At 49.0% G+C, this 13,010-nt stretch overlaps 1 protein-coding gene across 1 annotated transcript in view; it reads right to left on the bottom strand.

Moving 5' to 3' along the window:
- CCDC69 (coiled-coil domain containing 69) overlaps positions 1 to 13,010 on the bottom strand; it is a 47,543-nt gene that overhangs the window by 16,005 nt on the left and 18,528 nt on the right. Inside the window, exon 3 of the mRNA XM_039239454.1 lies at positions 1,539 to 1,608. Coding sequence (XP_039095385.1) covers positions 1,539 to 1,608 — 70 coding nt within the window. The remainder of the gene's footprint in view (positions 1 to 1,538; positions 1,609 to 13,010) is intronic.

Genomic DNA, 13,010 nt, shown 5'->3' with positions numbered 1-13,010 from the left:
AATATGTGAAATCAGGATAATACTAATACCACCTCACAGGGCTATTGAGATGATTCAACCAGGAAACAATGACAGCAGGGATAATAGCAGCAAGGTAAGGAATATGGAGAGCTCATCATGCCCCGGGAACATGCCAGCCCCGTTCCAAGTGCCTCACGGTAATACTCGCTTAGTCCTCACAACAACCCAGTGTGGTGGGTACCGTGACTATCCCCACTTCACAGATGAGGAAACAGAGACAGAGAAGTGATGCAACTTGTCCAGGATCGCCAGCTCACAGTCGGGGAGAAGGGCTGTAAATACACTGTCTGATCCCATGGCAAACATTCCTAACTACCACCTTATCCTGCCTGCTTACGCACAAAAAGCAGTAAGCAGAGAGCCAGGCGTTTAGAAGTAGCTCAATAAGTGTTCTTTATTGTTTACAAAATGTCCTCTGGATATTCATTACTGCTCAGGACAAGAATTAGGAGGGTCAGCATTACTGGTGCAGTTGGCATTATTATTGTTAGTATTATTACTACAGAGCTCCAATCGACCGGGTTGGCAAAGGGCATGAGGAGAAAGGTGAGGAATGGGGTTGCTAGACAGGAAGTTGGCACTGGGGGAGTGAGTCAGTGCCCTGAGTCCTGGGGGAGGGCAGTGGTCAAGTACAGAGAACCCCAGAGTCAATCAAACCATTTGGTTCCGCATCTGAAACTTTGGTCCACGACCTGGCCCCAGCCAGGGAGAGGCTTATAAGACAGATATATCGTCGCCAGCAACAGTCTCCAGTCCCACCCCAGGGATTCTTATTAACTTGGTCTGCGGCGGGGCCCCAGAATCTGTATCCTTGACCTTCCCCCAAGTAATTCTTGTACACGGGTAGGTTATAGAACCTCTGAATTCTGGTCCAATTGCTTATCTGGTACTTACACCTCATCAACAATGTCCCTGACAGTCTCCAGTCTGTAACTGAACACTTTTAGAGATGGAGAGCTCATTTCATTACTAGGTAGCTCTGATGGTTCTAAACCAACAATCACACAAAAAATCCTTTCACATTGAACTGAATTCTGCCTGCCTGTTTCTGCCGCCTTGCGGCCCTTCTACTGACCTGTGAGTCACACTGAACAAGGCTTATCTTTCTTCTCTATGAGGGTACTTCAGACACTTGGAGAGCACTGCTGTGTTTTGCTGCAGTATCTTCTTTCCAAGTAGAACATCCTCTGCTCCTTTAACTGCTTCTTATAGAACATGGCTTCTAGATTCCTCACCAGCCTGATCTGTCTCTGCTGTATTCCCTACAGTTTTTCTGGATTCTTCTGAAAATGTACTTTCCAGAAACAAACTCAGCACTCTATGTGTGGCATCAATAGCTAGCAACAGGCCAGCACAGGTCAGAACTATCACCTCCCTGATTTTAGACATGATACTCCTATTAATGTAACTTACTTAAGGTCTCATGGGATAATTAAATAGCGATATCACCGTTGTTGATTATAAGGTAGGAAACCTGATCGATGGTGGGGAGGGCATATATAGGGCCGGCCACTCACCTGTGTCCCCATTGAGGGGACCTAGTTCCTGTGGCTGTGGTCTGGGTGTCTGATCTGGTTTTTGGCGCCTCTGGAAGAAAGGAGACAACAATGAGGGTGGAGGGTAGAGGTCAGTGCTAGGATCGCTGCTATAGTAGGATCCTTCCATAGGCAAGACAGAACTTACGGTTATGCCAGAGCTTGCCCTGTATCCAGGTACTTAGGCTGCCTCCCACACAAGCCGAAGGCAGCAATCCATCTTCAGGGAAGGGGTACCCAGAGCAGAATTTCTCATCATTGCCAGGCAAACCCTCACTGGGGAGTTTGATGCTGGTTGACCTCTCCTCAGAGTCTTGTATTTGTGCCGCCATCCACGGGGCCCTCCCTGACCACCTCTTCCTTCTCCCAGCACTTGGCCAGACCTTCTGCTATTACCCTCACCCCAGTTATGGCTGAAACTTCCCAACCTCTAGTTCAGAGACAATTCTCCTTCCCTTTCAGGGCCTATGGCTACCACAACTTCCTTCCAAGTTCCCCATATTGGGGGCAAAGCATCAGAAGTTCAAGCCATGATTTTACATGCTTATTCTTTGAAGAGGGGGTATTTCCCCAACTATAAAGAGGCAGGGGTACCTACCTTGACAGATGTGGGTAAGACACCATACTCAAGATGTACTGGACACTCTGCTGTCTATCTATACTATCTTGGCTAATCTTCAGAATGATCCTGGGAAATAGGAATATCCCCAATTTAAAGATGAGGAAGCTGAGGCTGAGTGAGATTAGGGCTGAACCAAAGCAGATTAGTGGATAATTGGCCAGTCCTGTATTGTCTGAGCCTTACCTCTGGGCACTTTAACCAAGCTTGGCCAGGATTGGCTGAATCTGATCAAAGGAAGAAATGGATACCAAAGGCTAAATCCCAAAGCAATGTCAGTGGCTCCCAGATACTCAAATTTCATAAATCGTATTTTTTCATAGGAGAGTTGATATGGGTTGACAAGCAAGGATGCTAAAAAAAACATTATTTGCAGACTAACACTATCATTTCCTAAAACAGAGGACATCTTGACCTTCCAAAATACAGCAAGGAAAGCTCAAGACACTTCTTCAGGAGAAGGGAACTGACGTCCCTCCTCAATGTAAAACACACACTTACACCTTTAATTTTCTCATTTCACCCCAGATGGGTGGAAAGTCAGTCAAGTCCTGGCACGAGCCACTGAACCAGGACCTGGGATAGGAAAAAAAATTAAGCCATTTTGTACATTTTTAAATATGTTCTTGGATGTTAACTAGACTTATTGTGGTGATCATTTCACAATATATACAAACATCTAATCTTTCTTGTACACCTGAAACTAATGTTATATATCAATCATATCTTCCAAAAAAAGATGCTCTTTAAAAAATGAAAAAAAAATTCTAGGTTCCATTCTAAGAAATACTTGGTGTGCCTGGGTGGCTCAGTCAGTTAAGCATACGGCTTCGGCTCAGGTCATGATCTCACGGTTCGTGGGTTCAAGCCCCACATTGGGCTCTGTGCTGACAGCTCAGAGCCTGGAGCCTGCTTCAGATTCTGGGTCTCCCTCTCTCTCTGCCTCTCCCCTGATCACACTGTCTCTCAAAAATAAATAAATGTTAAAAAAAAATTTTTTAAGAAATACTGAAAAATAATAAGTCAGCCCATGAAAAGGCTATGAAAATGTTCAGTGGTGAATTATCACCGTAAAGGAAGACCTTTACTTATTACCATGGTAACATTTTTAAAAGTAAATTTGTGAATAAAAATGATTAACTTCCTGAACTCAAGAATGCCTGAAATGCTGCTAGAAAGCACACTTCTGGTTGGGGAGGGAGATAAGTCAAGGGAAGGCTTCTACGACTTTCTGCTCCTGCCCCGCAGTGCCCAGCACAGAGCCTGGTACGGTGTGAGCCCCTGACCAACTGGACCCGAAGTGGCACGCCCCACCCCCCCTGCCCAGGCCCTGGTGCCTCCAATCTGCTCAGTGGCCAGGCATGCCTGACAAGTGAGTTCCTCTTCCACCCTGTGACGACTCGACTTGCCCTGCCCAGGGGAGAGGGGATGCCTGGCCCAAGGAACAAGCCAGGGAAGCTGTCAAAGCAGGAACCCGGGGAAGTGACAGCAGCCAGCCTCTACCCTGGGCTGCAGGAAGGAGATAAGTGGTGGTCTCATCCCTGTTGCCACGGCTGCTTGCGCTAATCTGGGAATGCTTTCGTGGGACCGAGAATTCCCGAGTTCCAGGCCTGGCTCTACAAAGCTGGAAAAATCTTCTCCCTCCTCCAGGCTCCTGCTCTCTCCTTTGTGAAATAGAGGCCAGGAGGTCTTAGTCAATCCCCATGGTGTTCATATTCTGAGCCTCTGACCTCGGCTCTTCTCAACAGCACTGACAGGCAGGGCTGTCGCAGGTGAGGACACTGAAACCCAGAGACATAAGCCGCCATCCCACTGTGTCCTGATGTCAAAATCAAGATCAGGACCAGGCCTCTGCACTGGGGCATCTGGGTGGCTCAGTCAGGCAAGCGTCTGGCTTCAGCTCAGGTCATGAACTTGCAGTTCCTGAGTTCGAGCCCCAGGTTGAGTTCTCTGCTGTCAGCACGGAGCCTGCTTGGGATCCTCTTTCCCTTTTCCCCTCTGCTCCTCCCCTGCTCTCTCTGCCTCAAAAATAAATAAAATAAACATTAAAAAAAAAAAAAAAAGAACCAGGTCTCAGCACTTTAGAGACTGGAGCAGCGTGGTTAAGAACTCTGGGATTCTAGAATTACCCAGACCTGGATTTGAATCTTAAATCTAACCCCGTGTGACTGTATGGCCTGTCCAAACCTTGGTATTCTACTGAGGTTGCTTTAAGGATTAGATGGGATAATGTACCTATAATGTCAGGCATATTCTTAAGAGCTCAAACGTAGCCTGAGTTTATTACTTTCTCTTGAAAAGCACACGAATGAGGATCCTGACATGCTTTGGGAGAGCTCCCTCAGACTCGCCTGAAGTAAGATCAAAAAGCTCATGAGAAACTGTCTTCTTCCAAATAACCACCACAGAGAAGTGAAAAACTCCTCCACAAACAGCCTCTAGACCACAGGCAGGATGTGACTACATGCTTGAGTCCCCTGATCCTAACGAAATCACTCCCGGGATTTCTCCTTCAAATGACATCCAAGACTCATCACCGTCTGTCCTCAGGCTACCATCTACCACGTGCTCCTTATTTCCTAAGTAAATACTTGTAAACATCTTCTTCCAATTATCGTAATGATAAGAGATACATTTGTTCATTAAAGGAATGTTACCTAGGCTTCCTTATATTTCAATCTTTCAAATATATGATGAGCATTTACTACCTGGCATTAAATATTCTGCACACATATTAATTTTTATGAGTCAAATATTACCTCCTTGTGGATGAACTCAATCATTTTTGAATAATCTGCATGAGGATTTTAGTTATTTCCATTTTTTTAATTTCCAAATTATGCTTTAGTGAACACACGGACTTTTTTTTTTACATATCTAAAGCTCCGGGTTCGACCCTCCAGAAAGGTCCTACAAAGGAACTCACCCACTAATAGCACACACGATGGCCAGAGTCACTGCAACCTCACCAACGTGGACTGGTATCACTTTTACAAAAGAATTGGCAAATTTGCTGGGCCCAAACCAAACAGGCCTACGGTACTCCTGGTCCTAATATGCACATCCACGCTGCTCAAGGCCATCCCAGCATGAGTTGGGATGTATGCAGTCTCAGGCTTCCAGGCTGAGTTGGTGTAACATTTCTCCTGGGTCTCTCCCCAGGGCCAAGCCGCTTCCTATCAGCTCTATGCTCCAGCGCCTGTTCAGACACCCACGTGAGTACCTACCTGGTTACCCAGGTTTCTCCAGCTAGGTCCTTCTGGAGGACCAGGACCATTTTTGAAATCCACTTGGGATTTGTCCCAGCGTCTGTTAGGAGGCCCAGAGCCGTATTTCTAGGAATGTGGTCCACCAGCCTCCGGCATCAGAGCCACCTAGAGCGCTTGCTTAGCACAGCCCCCTGGCCCAGTTCTAGACCCACAGCATCCAAGGGTGGTGCGTGTGCCAGGAAGCTGCCATCTGCCCATCCACGCAGGTGGTTCTGATGCTCACGTATGCCTGAGGACGCAGAGCCCGGGGCGCAGTAGGAACTGAGGAGCAGCTACTGCACGGAAACTCCTCCGGTTGGGACTCTGGCAGCTTCCTCCCCAGAGGCCACGGAGCAAGTTCACCCTGCGGTGGGAGGGGATAGGAGCTGGGAGGGGGACTCAAGAATTTCCCCTTCCAAAAGCAGAGCGGGGAGGCCCAGGGCCGGGGTGGGACCTCCTGATCCAGCTCTGGAGGAGGGATGGCAGGGTCAGTGGGGGGTTTCCTGAGTCAACAGAAACTTGGGAGAAGAGAGCTGGGGTGGGGGACACCTCCAGCTTCACTGTGAGACTTCCGGGAAGTCCCCCACTCTGGTCCTCAGTTTCTCTGTCTGCCATGCACCGGGGCTGGCCATCGCAGCACGAGTTGGGATGTATACAGTCCAGGGCAGCCCCGGCAGAGTCAGGGCAGAGAGGGAGGGGAGTGGCCAGAGCTGTGGAGAAGCCAGATGAGCTCGCATCTAGTCTAGTAAGACCCCTAGAACATGCTTGCATCTTGAAGAGTAAACTGACAAACTGAATGCATCCAGAAGGAGCTGACAAGATGGGGTAGGAGGCACAAAACCAAAGCATAGGAGGTGCTATTACCAGAACAAGTTGGTCAGTCTCAAGAACAGATGAGAAAACCTGGCCACTGCCTGAAAATCTCGCAGGACTATCATAAGGTAGAAGCTCTAGTGTGTGGCCCACAGCCTTGGAAGGCACGACTGTGGCTGAGGACTAGAAGTTTTGAGAAGTTTCAGTTCAACATGAAGAGTTTCAGAACCGTCCCTAGAACAGAGATGTGCTGCCTTACTAGAGGTTGGGGTTTGGTGGTAGTAGTGAGTTCTCCGTCACTGGTAGCATGCAAGAAGAGGGAACTTCATTTTGCAGGTTGGACTGAGTGATCACAGAGGACCTTCAACTCCAACGGTCTATAATTCTATGCATATCCTTGATGTTCAGCAAGGAAGGACCTTCGGTAAGCATGAAGTGCAGATGGGATGTGAAACCCACCAGCATTAACATTGTGTCAGAGGGCTCTGTTGAGTGTTATTCAGGTTGTAGTACTTTGTAGCACAATTTCCCCCAACTTGTGAGCCACACTAGGCAAGAGTAAGTAAGGCAGAAGGAACTCAGGTGAGAGCTGCCCAGCTCTTCCTTACCCTGGGATTTCTACTAGCATAAAAGCCAAGAGCAGCGCTGAGGATGGGACCATCACTAACCTCACTTTAGGGACCATCACTCCATGCTTTCCGTGGGCCTTCGGGCTTTGTGCATTTCTGATGGAGTGGTATGACTTATGCCTTCGTTATTCCTGCTTAGCTTAGAGAGTTTAGTGATCAAAGGACCCTTAAGAGTTACCTATTCCTTTTCTGTCCCCTAACTCGCCTTGGCCACATAGTTCTATCACACCTTTTCCTGGGACCTAGAAGGCAGGGTTGGAAGGGCCCCTGGAGACAGTTTATTACAGTCCCTACCTCCTGTTTCCAGATGGATAAACTGAGGCTCAGTGCTGGATGGACAGTACTTGCCAGAGGCCACAGAGCAGGGAGCAGAGCCCTAATGAGAACCCAGATTCAAGGAGGAGGCTGGAGGTCCTTCAGTTTCCTTTATGCACACACCAGATTGATCCCAGGAGCTGGAGCTTAGGGGACAGATGATTTGGGGCCTCAAGGGACTCAGCCGCTCCCCGCTGCAGTATCAGAGCTGCCTTTCCGGTGTCTGGACTCAGCGTGGGTGGGGCCACACACCAGTAGTTTCAGAAGCTTAACAACCACAGGCCGAGCCTATTGGCTGAGGTAGAGGCAGGAAGGAGGTGGGGGTGGAGGCCCAAAGGGCCCCCTCCAGAAGGGGGAGGAAAGGCAGGGCTGAAAAGTTCAGGGCTGTTGAGAAATGTTAGCGTTCACACCCAAATCACGGAGGCTCAGATCACCAAAGCACAGGCCTCAGCTTCCCTATCTCTAAGATGGGCAGAAGTATTTTGCCAAAGTAATGCCTGAATTGGACTTCATTTTCACAGTACCCTGGGTGGTGAAGAGTTAGTTCAATTTGTTCATATCATACAGTGTGGGGTCAGCGTGGCCCACTGCCTGCCCCGGGGAAGGAGATCGGTGTGGGTATAGAACTGGCCTACAGAGAGCAGGGCCAGCCCGCACTCTGCTGTGCTGGGGGGCCACCGCCTATTCTCTGAACACCTGCGATGCCCCCAGAGCACCCCGGTCTGGGGCGGATGTGGTCTCTTCTGCTCCTATCTGATCGACTGATGACTGAGATCTCAGGGGAGGACAGAACCACTTCCCCCTAAGCACCTACTGCGCCAGATCCTGGCAGACTGTGGGGAAGGCCTTGAGGGCAGGGCCCGTCCTCATTCACAGATGGAGAGGCTGAGGCCTAGACAAAGGCTTTGCAATACTCCACATTCCTTTTCTTCCTCCCCAGAGCCTACCTTCCTGCCCCTCCCAGCCTACCAGGGTGTCTGCCAGCTCTGATCACCTTAGAGGGCCTGCTCTGGCATCTGGGTCAGTCTGAGACCCCGAAGGAGTGGGGCAGGAAATGATGTCAGTGGCCGGGCCAGGGGAAGAGACACGCTGAGGGCACAGATAACACTGCCAGATATCCATCCACCTGTCTCCCCAACCTAACGGCAGCCTCCCCAGTGGGTGTTTGGAGTCAAAACCTTGGCTTGCCACGTGCTTGCTGGGTGACCTTGGGAAAGTACCCTACCCCCTCTGGGCTTCTGTTTCCTCCTCTATCTGGCACGGAGTTGGGCAATGGGACACATCAGAGTCCTTCTGGTTTTGACATGCTTCGGATGTAGAAGGGGGCAGAGTGAGGTCATCTGGACACCTCATCCTGTATCAATTCTGTCACATCCGTTTGCTCCAGGCAGAGCAGGGCAGGCGATCTGACACACTCAGCTGTCAAGCCTTGTGTGAAGAGGGCTTCTCCAGAGGACAAGAAAGGAGGCCCCCTTGCTCAGGAGGGCCTGGGTGGGTGTCCTGCACCCTTTACACCACTCTCTGTTCTCAAGCAGCCCCTGTGGGGAGGGAATAAAAGGAAGGGCAAGGCTGTCTGGCGCAGAGGGTGACAGGGAGCTCAGTAACCACCTCCCAGGTTATATGCGGCGTCCCCCACCCTGCTGCAATTGCACTGCTAGCAGAGAGGCGCCCATGAGTGAGGATACAGCACCTTCAGGGTGCTCAGGACAGAGTCCTTTGTAATAGAGACACATTGGAGCCCAGCCTCACGTCTATCAATCATAAGTTTAAAAAATGTACATTTTTCATACCATGTTGGAAAGGCATCTGGCAGTACCAATATGCAAAATAAACTATTTCTATTGGTACATAAATGCGCACAAAAGAACAGAGTAAAGGACCAAGAAAACACAAATTGATGGCGCTTGTCATCTCTAGAGAAAGGGCTAAGATTGTTGTAGCCAAGGAGGGGGGGAGCTTTAGTTTTACCTGATTTCTTAGGATTTTTTAAATAATAGTGTATTCAAGTTTTACTTGTGTGCAAAGAAATTAACAACAACAAGAAGAAATAGTGCCCTTGAAACCTAAAAGCAGCCAAGGCAGTCATTCTACAGATGGACAAGTCAGGGCCCAGGGGGAGAGCCTCCTATCCACGGTCCCACAGCAAGTTAGTGCAAGAGGCAGGAGTCAGTCCACTGCTGACTCCCAGGGCGGCCCTTTCCTCTGCAGGTGCCATGGCCAATGGTCAAAAGCATCTGGGTCTCCTTGTCCCAGCACCTCTGTGTCTGCCATGCTCCCTACTCTTCTGGTGAGCCATGGGTCCCAAGGGAGGCGGTGGGTTCTTGCTGCCCACCTTGACTACTGGGCACGAGGGTGAGAGTTATTAACCTGAAGACATAGAACCCCCCCCACCCCCCGGGGCTGCTGTAACAAATCACCACAAAGATGGAGTCTTGAAACAGAAATGTATTCTCCCACAGTTCTGGAGGCTACAAGGCCAAAATCAAGGATGTCAGGTGAGTTGGTTCCTTCTGGAAGTTCTGGGGGAGAATCTGTTCTAGCTCTTTCTCCTGGCTTCTGGCAGTTGCCAGCGAGCCTTGGTGCTCCTTGGCCTGTGTGTCTGCACCCCTCCAATCTCTGCCACTGTTATCACATGGCCTTCTCCCTGTCCAAATTTTCCTGTTCTTATGAGGATAATAGTCCTTGGATGAAGGCCCACCCTAAACCAGTGTGACCTCATCCCAACCGGATCTCATCTCCAAAAACCCTGTTTAAATAAGGTCACATTCATATGTTCTGGGTATACATGAGTTGGGGTCAGGGGGAGGCGCTATTCAACCCAGTACAGATAACCTTCCTATGTCAGGGCTATTTCCTTAAGGAGAGGGCAGCAGGTGGCGTGGCGCAGAGCCATGGAGAAACAGCAAGAAGGGCTACAAGGTTCCTCGCACACTCAGGGAAAGAACTCCATCATGGGGGAGAAGGAGAAGTGCAAGTAGGTCAGGTTGTACATCACTTATCTGGGGGAAGGCATGGACGTGAGACGGTTGCTTTAGGTATTGTAAGGCGTTTGGCCTAGATGTTCTGGAAGATTCAGGTTTGAAAATAAAGTGACAAGATAAATGATTTTTAGGGATTAAAATTCGCCTGGTGAGAAGTGCAGGATGACTTATCTTCAGGTAATGGACAGATTGAGATTTACACATGCTAAAGACGGATGGATGCTCTCTTGTTCCTTCTCTCTGCCCACGGTGAGCATTCAGGGGCTCCCCCCGCCCTGCCAGTCCTGCTCTCCTTCCCTGGTCATCCTGCATGGCTCACAGTGCTGAGGGTGGAGGACACCGAGAAGACAAAGATGTAAACCCATGTGCGCCCAAGAGGTCAGAGCCGGAACTTGGGCCAATCATCAGGTCCTTCCTTTTAATGGAGAGTGTCTCTACTTATTCCCAGTTTCTTCTTTGAACATGTTACACCGAGACCCTTTAGAAACCTTTTTCCAAGTGAGATTTCAGACATTTGTTTACTAGCTGATCTACGAACACTGAGAGGTCAGGTGATCCCCCCCCCCCCCCCCCCCCCCCCCCCCCCCCCCCCCCCGCAAAAGAGTCACCAGCTTGACCGACATAGCAGCCTGCTTCTGGGCAATGCATTTGAAGTTTTATCTTTCCTGTTCTCTTTACAACAGTAAAAAGACATGAAGCATGAGCCCCAAACCCAGCGCCCAATTTAGGCAAAGATGCAAGTCTTTAGGTGGCTGGGGGCCCTTGAGGGATTCCCTATGCCAGCCACCCGGGAATTCAGCTACAAAGGAAAAGAACAGAATTAAAAACATGTACATGTGCAGAAAATGTGTTGCCAAAGATTGCATCTCTAAGGCAAGGATTATTAGAAATTTTTCTAATCGTCTTAGGTCACAGGGTACAGATGTCCCTTTATAAAACAGAAATCTGGCTTTCAATCGCACAAGATTTTCAGAATGCACAAGTATGGAAGCCTGTATGGGCTTTAGCTGGGATGATTTTATGGGTTGGGCAAAAATCATTAGTTCAGAGGTGACATACACGCCAATGTCTCCACGATGCTTGGGGCCGAGGGCTCAGTGCCCAGGAAAGTCAGCTTCCTCTCCCACGCCCGACTGTCTCACCTCAGCAAACCAAGCTGGTTTTTCCCTGTTCCTACTGACCAGGTGTCCGGGCCCAGACTTTCCTATTTCCCACTCACCTCAAAATGACTGTCTGCCCCTCCCACCAACCTTCAAAGCTCAGTTAAGATGCCACCTCTCTCAGTAGGCCACCTCCAAACCCCTCCTCTCCTGGGAGCTCAAAGCCACCCTCTCCTTCTTTAGGATGAAAACACAAGATGCTCATGAAAAATGAGGGTAGCACCAGGGAATATAAACAACCAAGTGTCCAAGCTGGTTAAATAAGCCATGGAACATCCATAGAATACTAGGTGGCCATTAAAGATCATGTTTCCATGGTCTCTTTAACAAGAATGCACCCAGCAAAATATTAACTAGAATATAACCACTTTATTTTCTTTAAATTTTAAAAATATTTATTCATTTTTGAGAGACAGAGTGTGAGCTGGGATGGGGCAGTGAGAGAGGGCGACACAGAACCGGAAGCAGGCTCCAGGCTCTGAGCTGTCAGCACAGAGCCCAACGCAGGGCTTGAACTCAGAGACTGCAAGATCATGACCAGAGCTGAAGTCAGATGCTTCACCAACTGAGCCACCCAGGTGCCCCTAGAATGTAGACACTTTAAAATATATTCCTGGGGCACTTGGGTGGCTTAGTCGGTTGAGCGTCCAACTCTTGATCTCGGCTCTGCTCTTGATCCCAGGCTCATGGGATCCCCACTGAGTGTGGATGCTGCTTAAGATCATCTCTCCCACTCCCTCTGCCCCTCCCCTGCTTGTACCCACATGCACACTCACTGCAAACATATATATATATTCCCAATTGTGTAAAAATAGCCATCCTCTTGTATATTATATATAGTAGGAAAAATAGAATGACACTGAAATACACACAGAGCCTATGTCTTAATGGTAGGATTAAAAGTGATTTTTAAACTTCTTTATATTTTTCCAAGTTCTGAAATTTTGCCTCAAACATTATAATAATCAGAATTAGACTTCTTAAGCAGAATCCTAAATATTTGCTAGTCCTAATCCCCCCTTCTCTTCTTGCCCAGATGTCACCTGACCTCTGCTTGAACTCCTCCAGCAATGGAGAACTCGCTACCTTTCTTCCTCACAAGAAGTAGAATCTGGCGTCCTTTAGCTTCCCCTCACTGGCCACAATTCTGCCTTCTGGAACAACAGAGAACAAGGCTGCTCCCTGTGCCCCTTGGCAACACTTCAGAGGGTTGGAGGTAACGGCCAGGCTCTGGGCTTCATTGCCCCAAGCCTTCCAAGGACGTTAATGCCCCGTCTCTCACATCCCTGTTTGCTTTCTTTGGGTCCAATCTGGGCAGTGATGTCCTTCTGACGTTATCGACATGGTCTCTTATCAAACACACAACACTCTCCTGTGTGCATTCTTATCTAATCTTTAGAACAACCCTATGACCCAGGAGCTAATCCCATGTCTATCTTGCAGATGAAGAAACTGAGGCATGGAGAAGCCCAGTCCTTTCCACAGTCACTTAAATGGGCCTGCGATAGAGCCGGTACTGAAGCAGCACCAGCCCCAGTCTGCTGTGCTGAGTGAAGAAAGCAATGCATGAACCCAGTTCCAAAGCCCACACCTATAGTGTCCAAGGTTTTGTTTCAGGATTATTTAAGCCTATACCGGGCTCTTCCATGTCACTCACTTCTGCACTCCCGCCCCCCGCCCCCCTGGCCT

Source organism: Hyaena hyaena, unplaced genomic scaffold (assembly GCF_003009895.1).
Source record: "Hyaena hyaena isolate Hyena2069 unplaced genomic scaffold, ASM300989v1 scaffold_157, whole genome shotgun sequence".
In the NCBI taxonomy this organism is placed as follows: Eukaryota; Metazoa; Chordata; class Mammalia; order Carnivora; family Hyaenidae; genus Hyaena; species Hyaena hyaena.
This window is presented reverse-complemented; position numbering and strand designations above follow the sequence as displayed.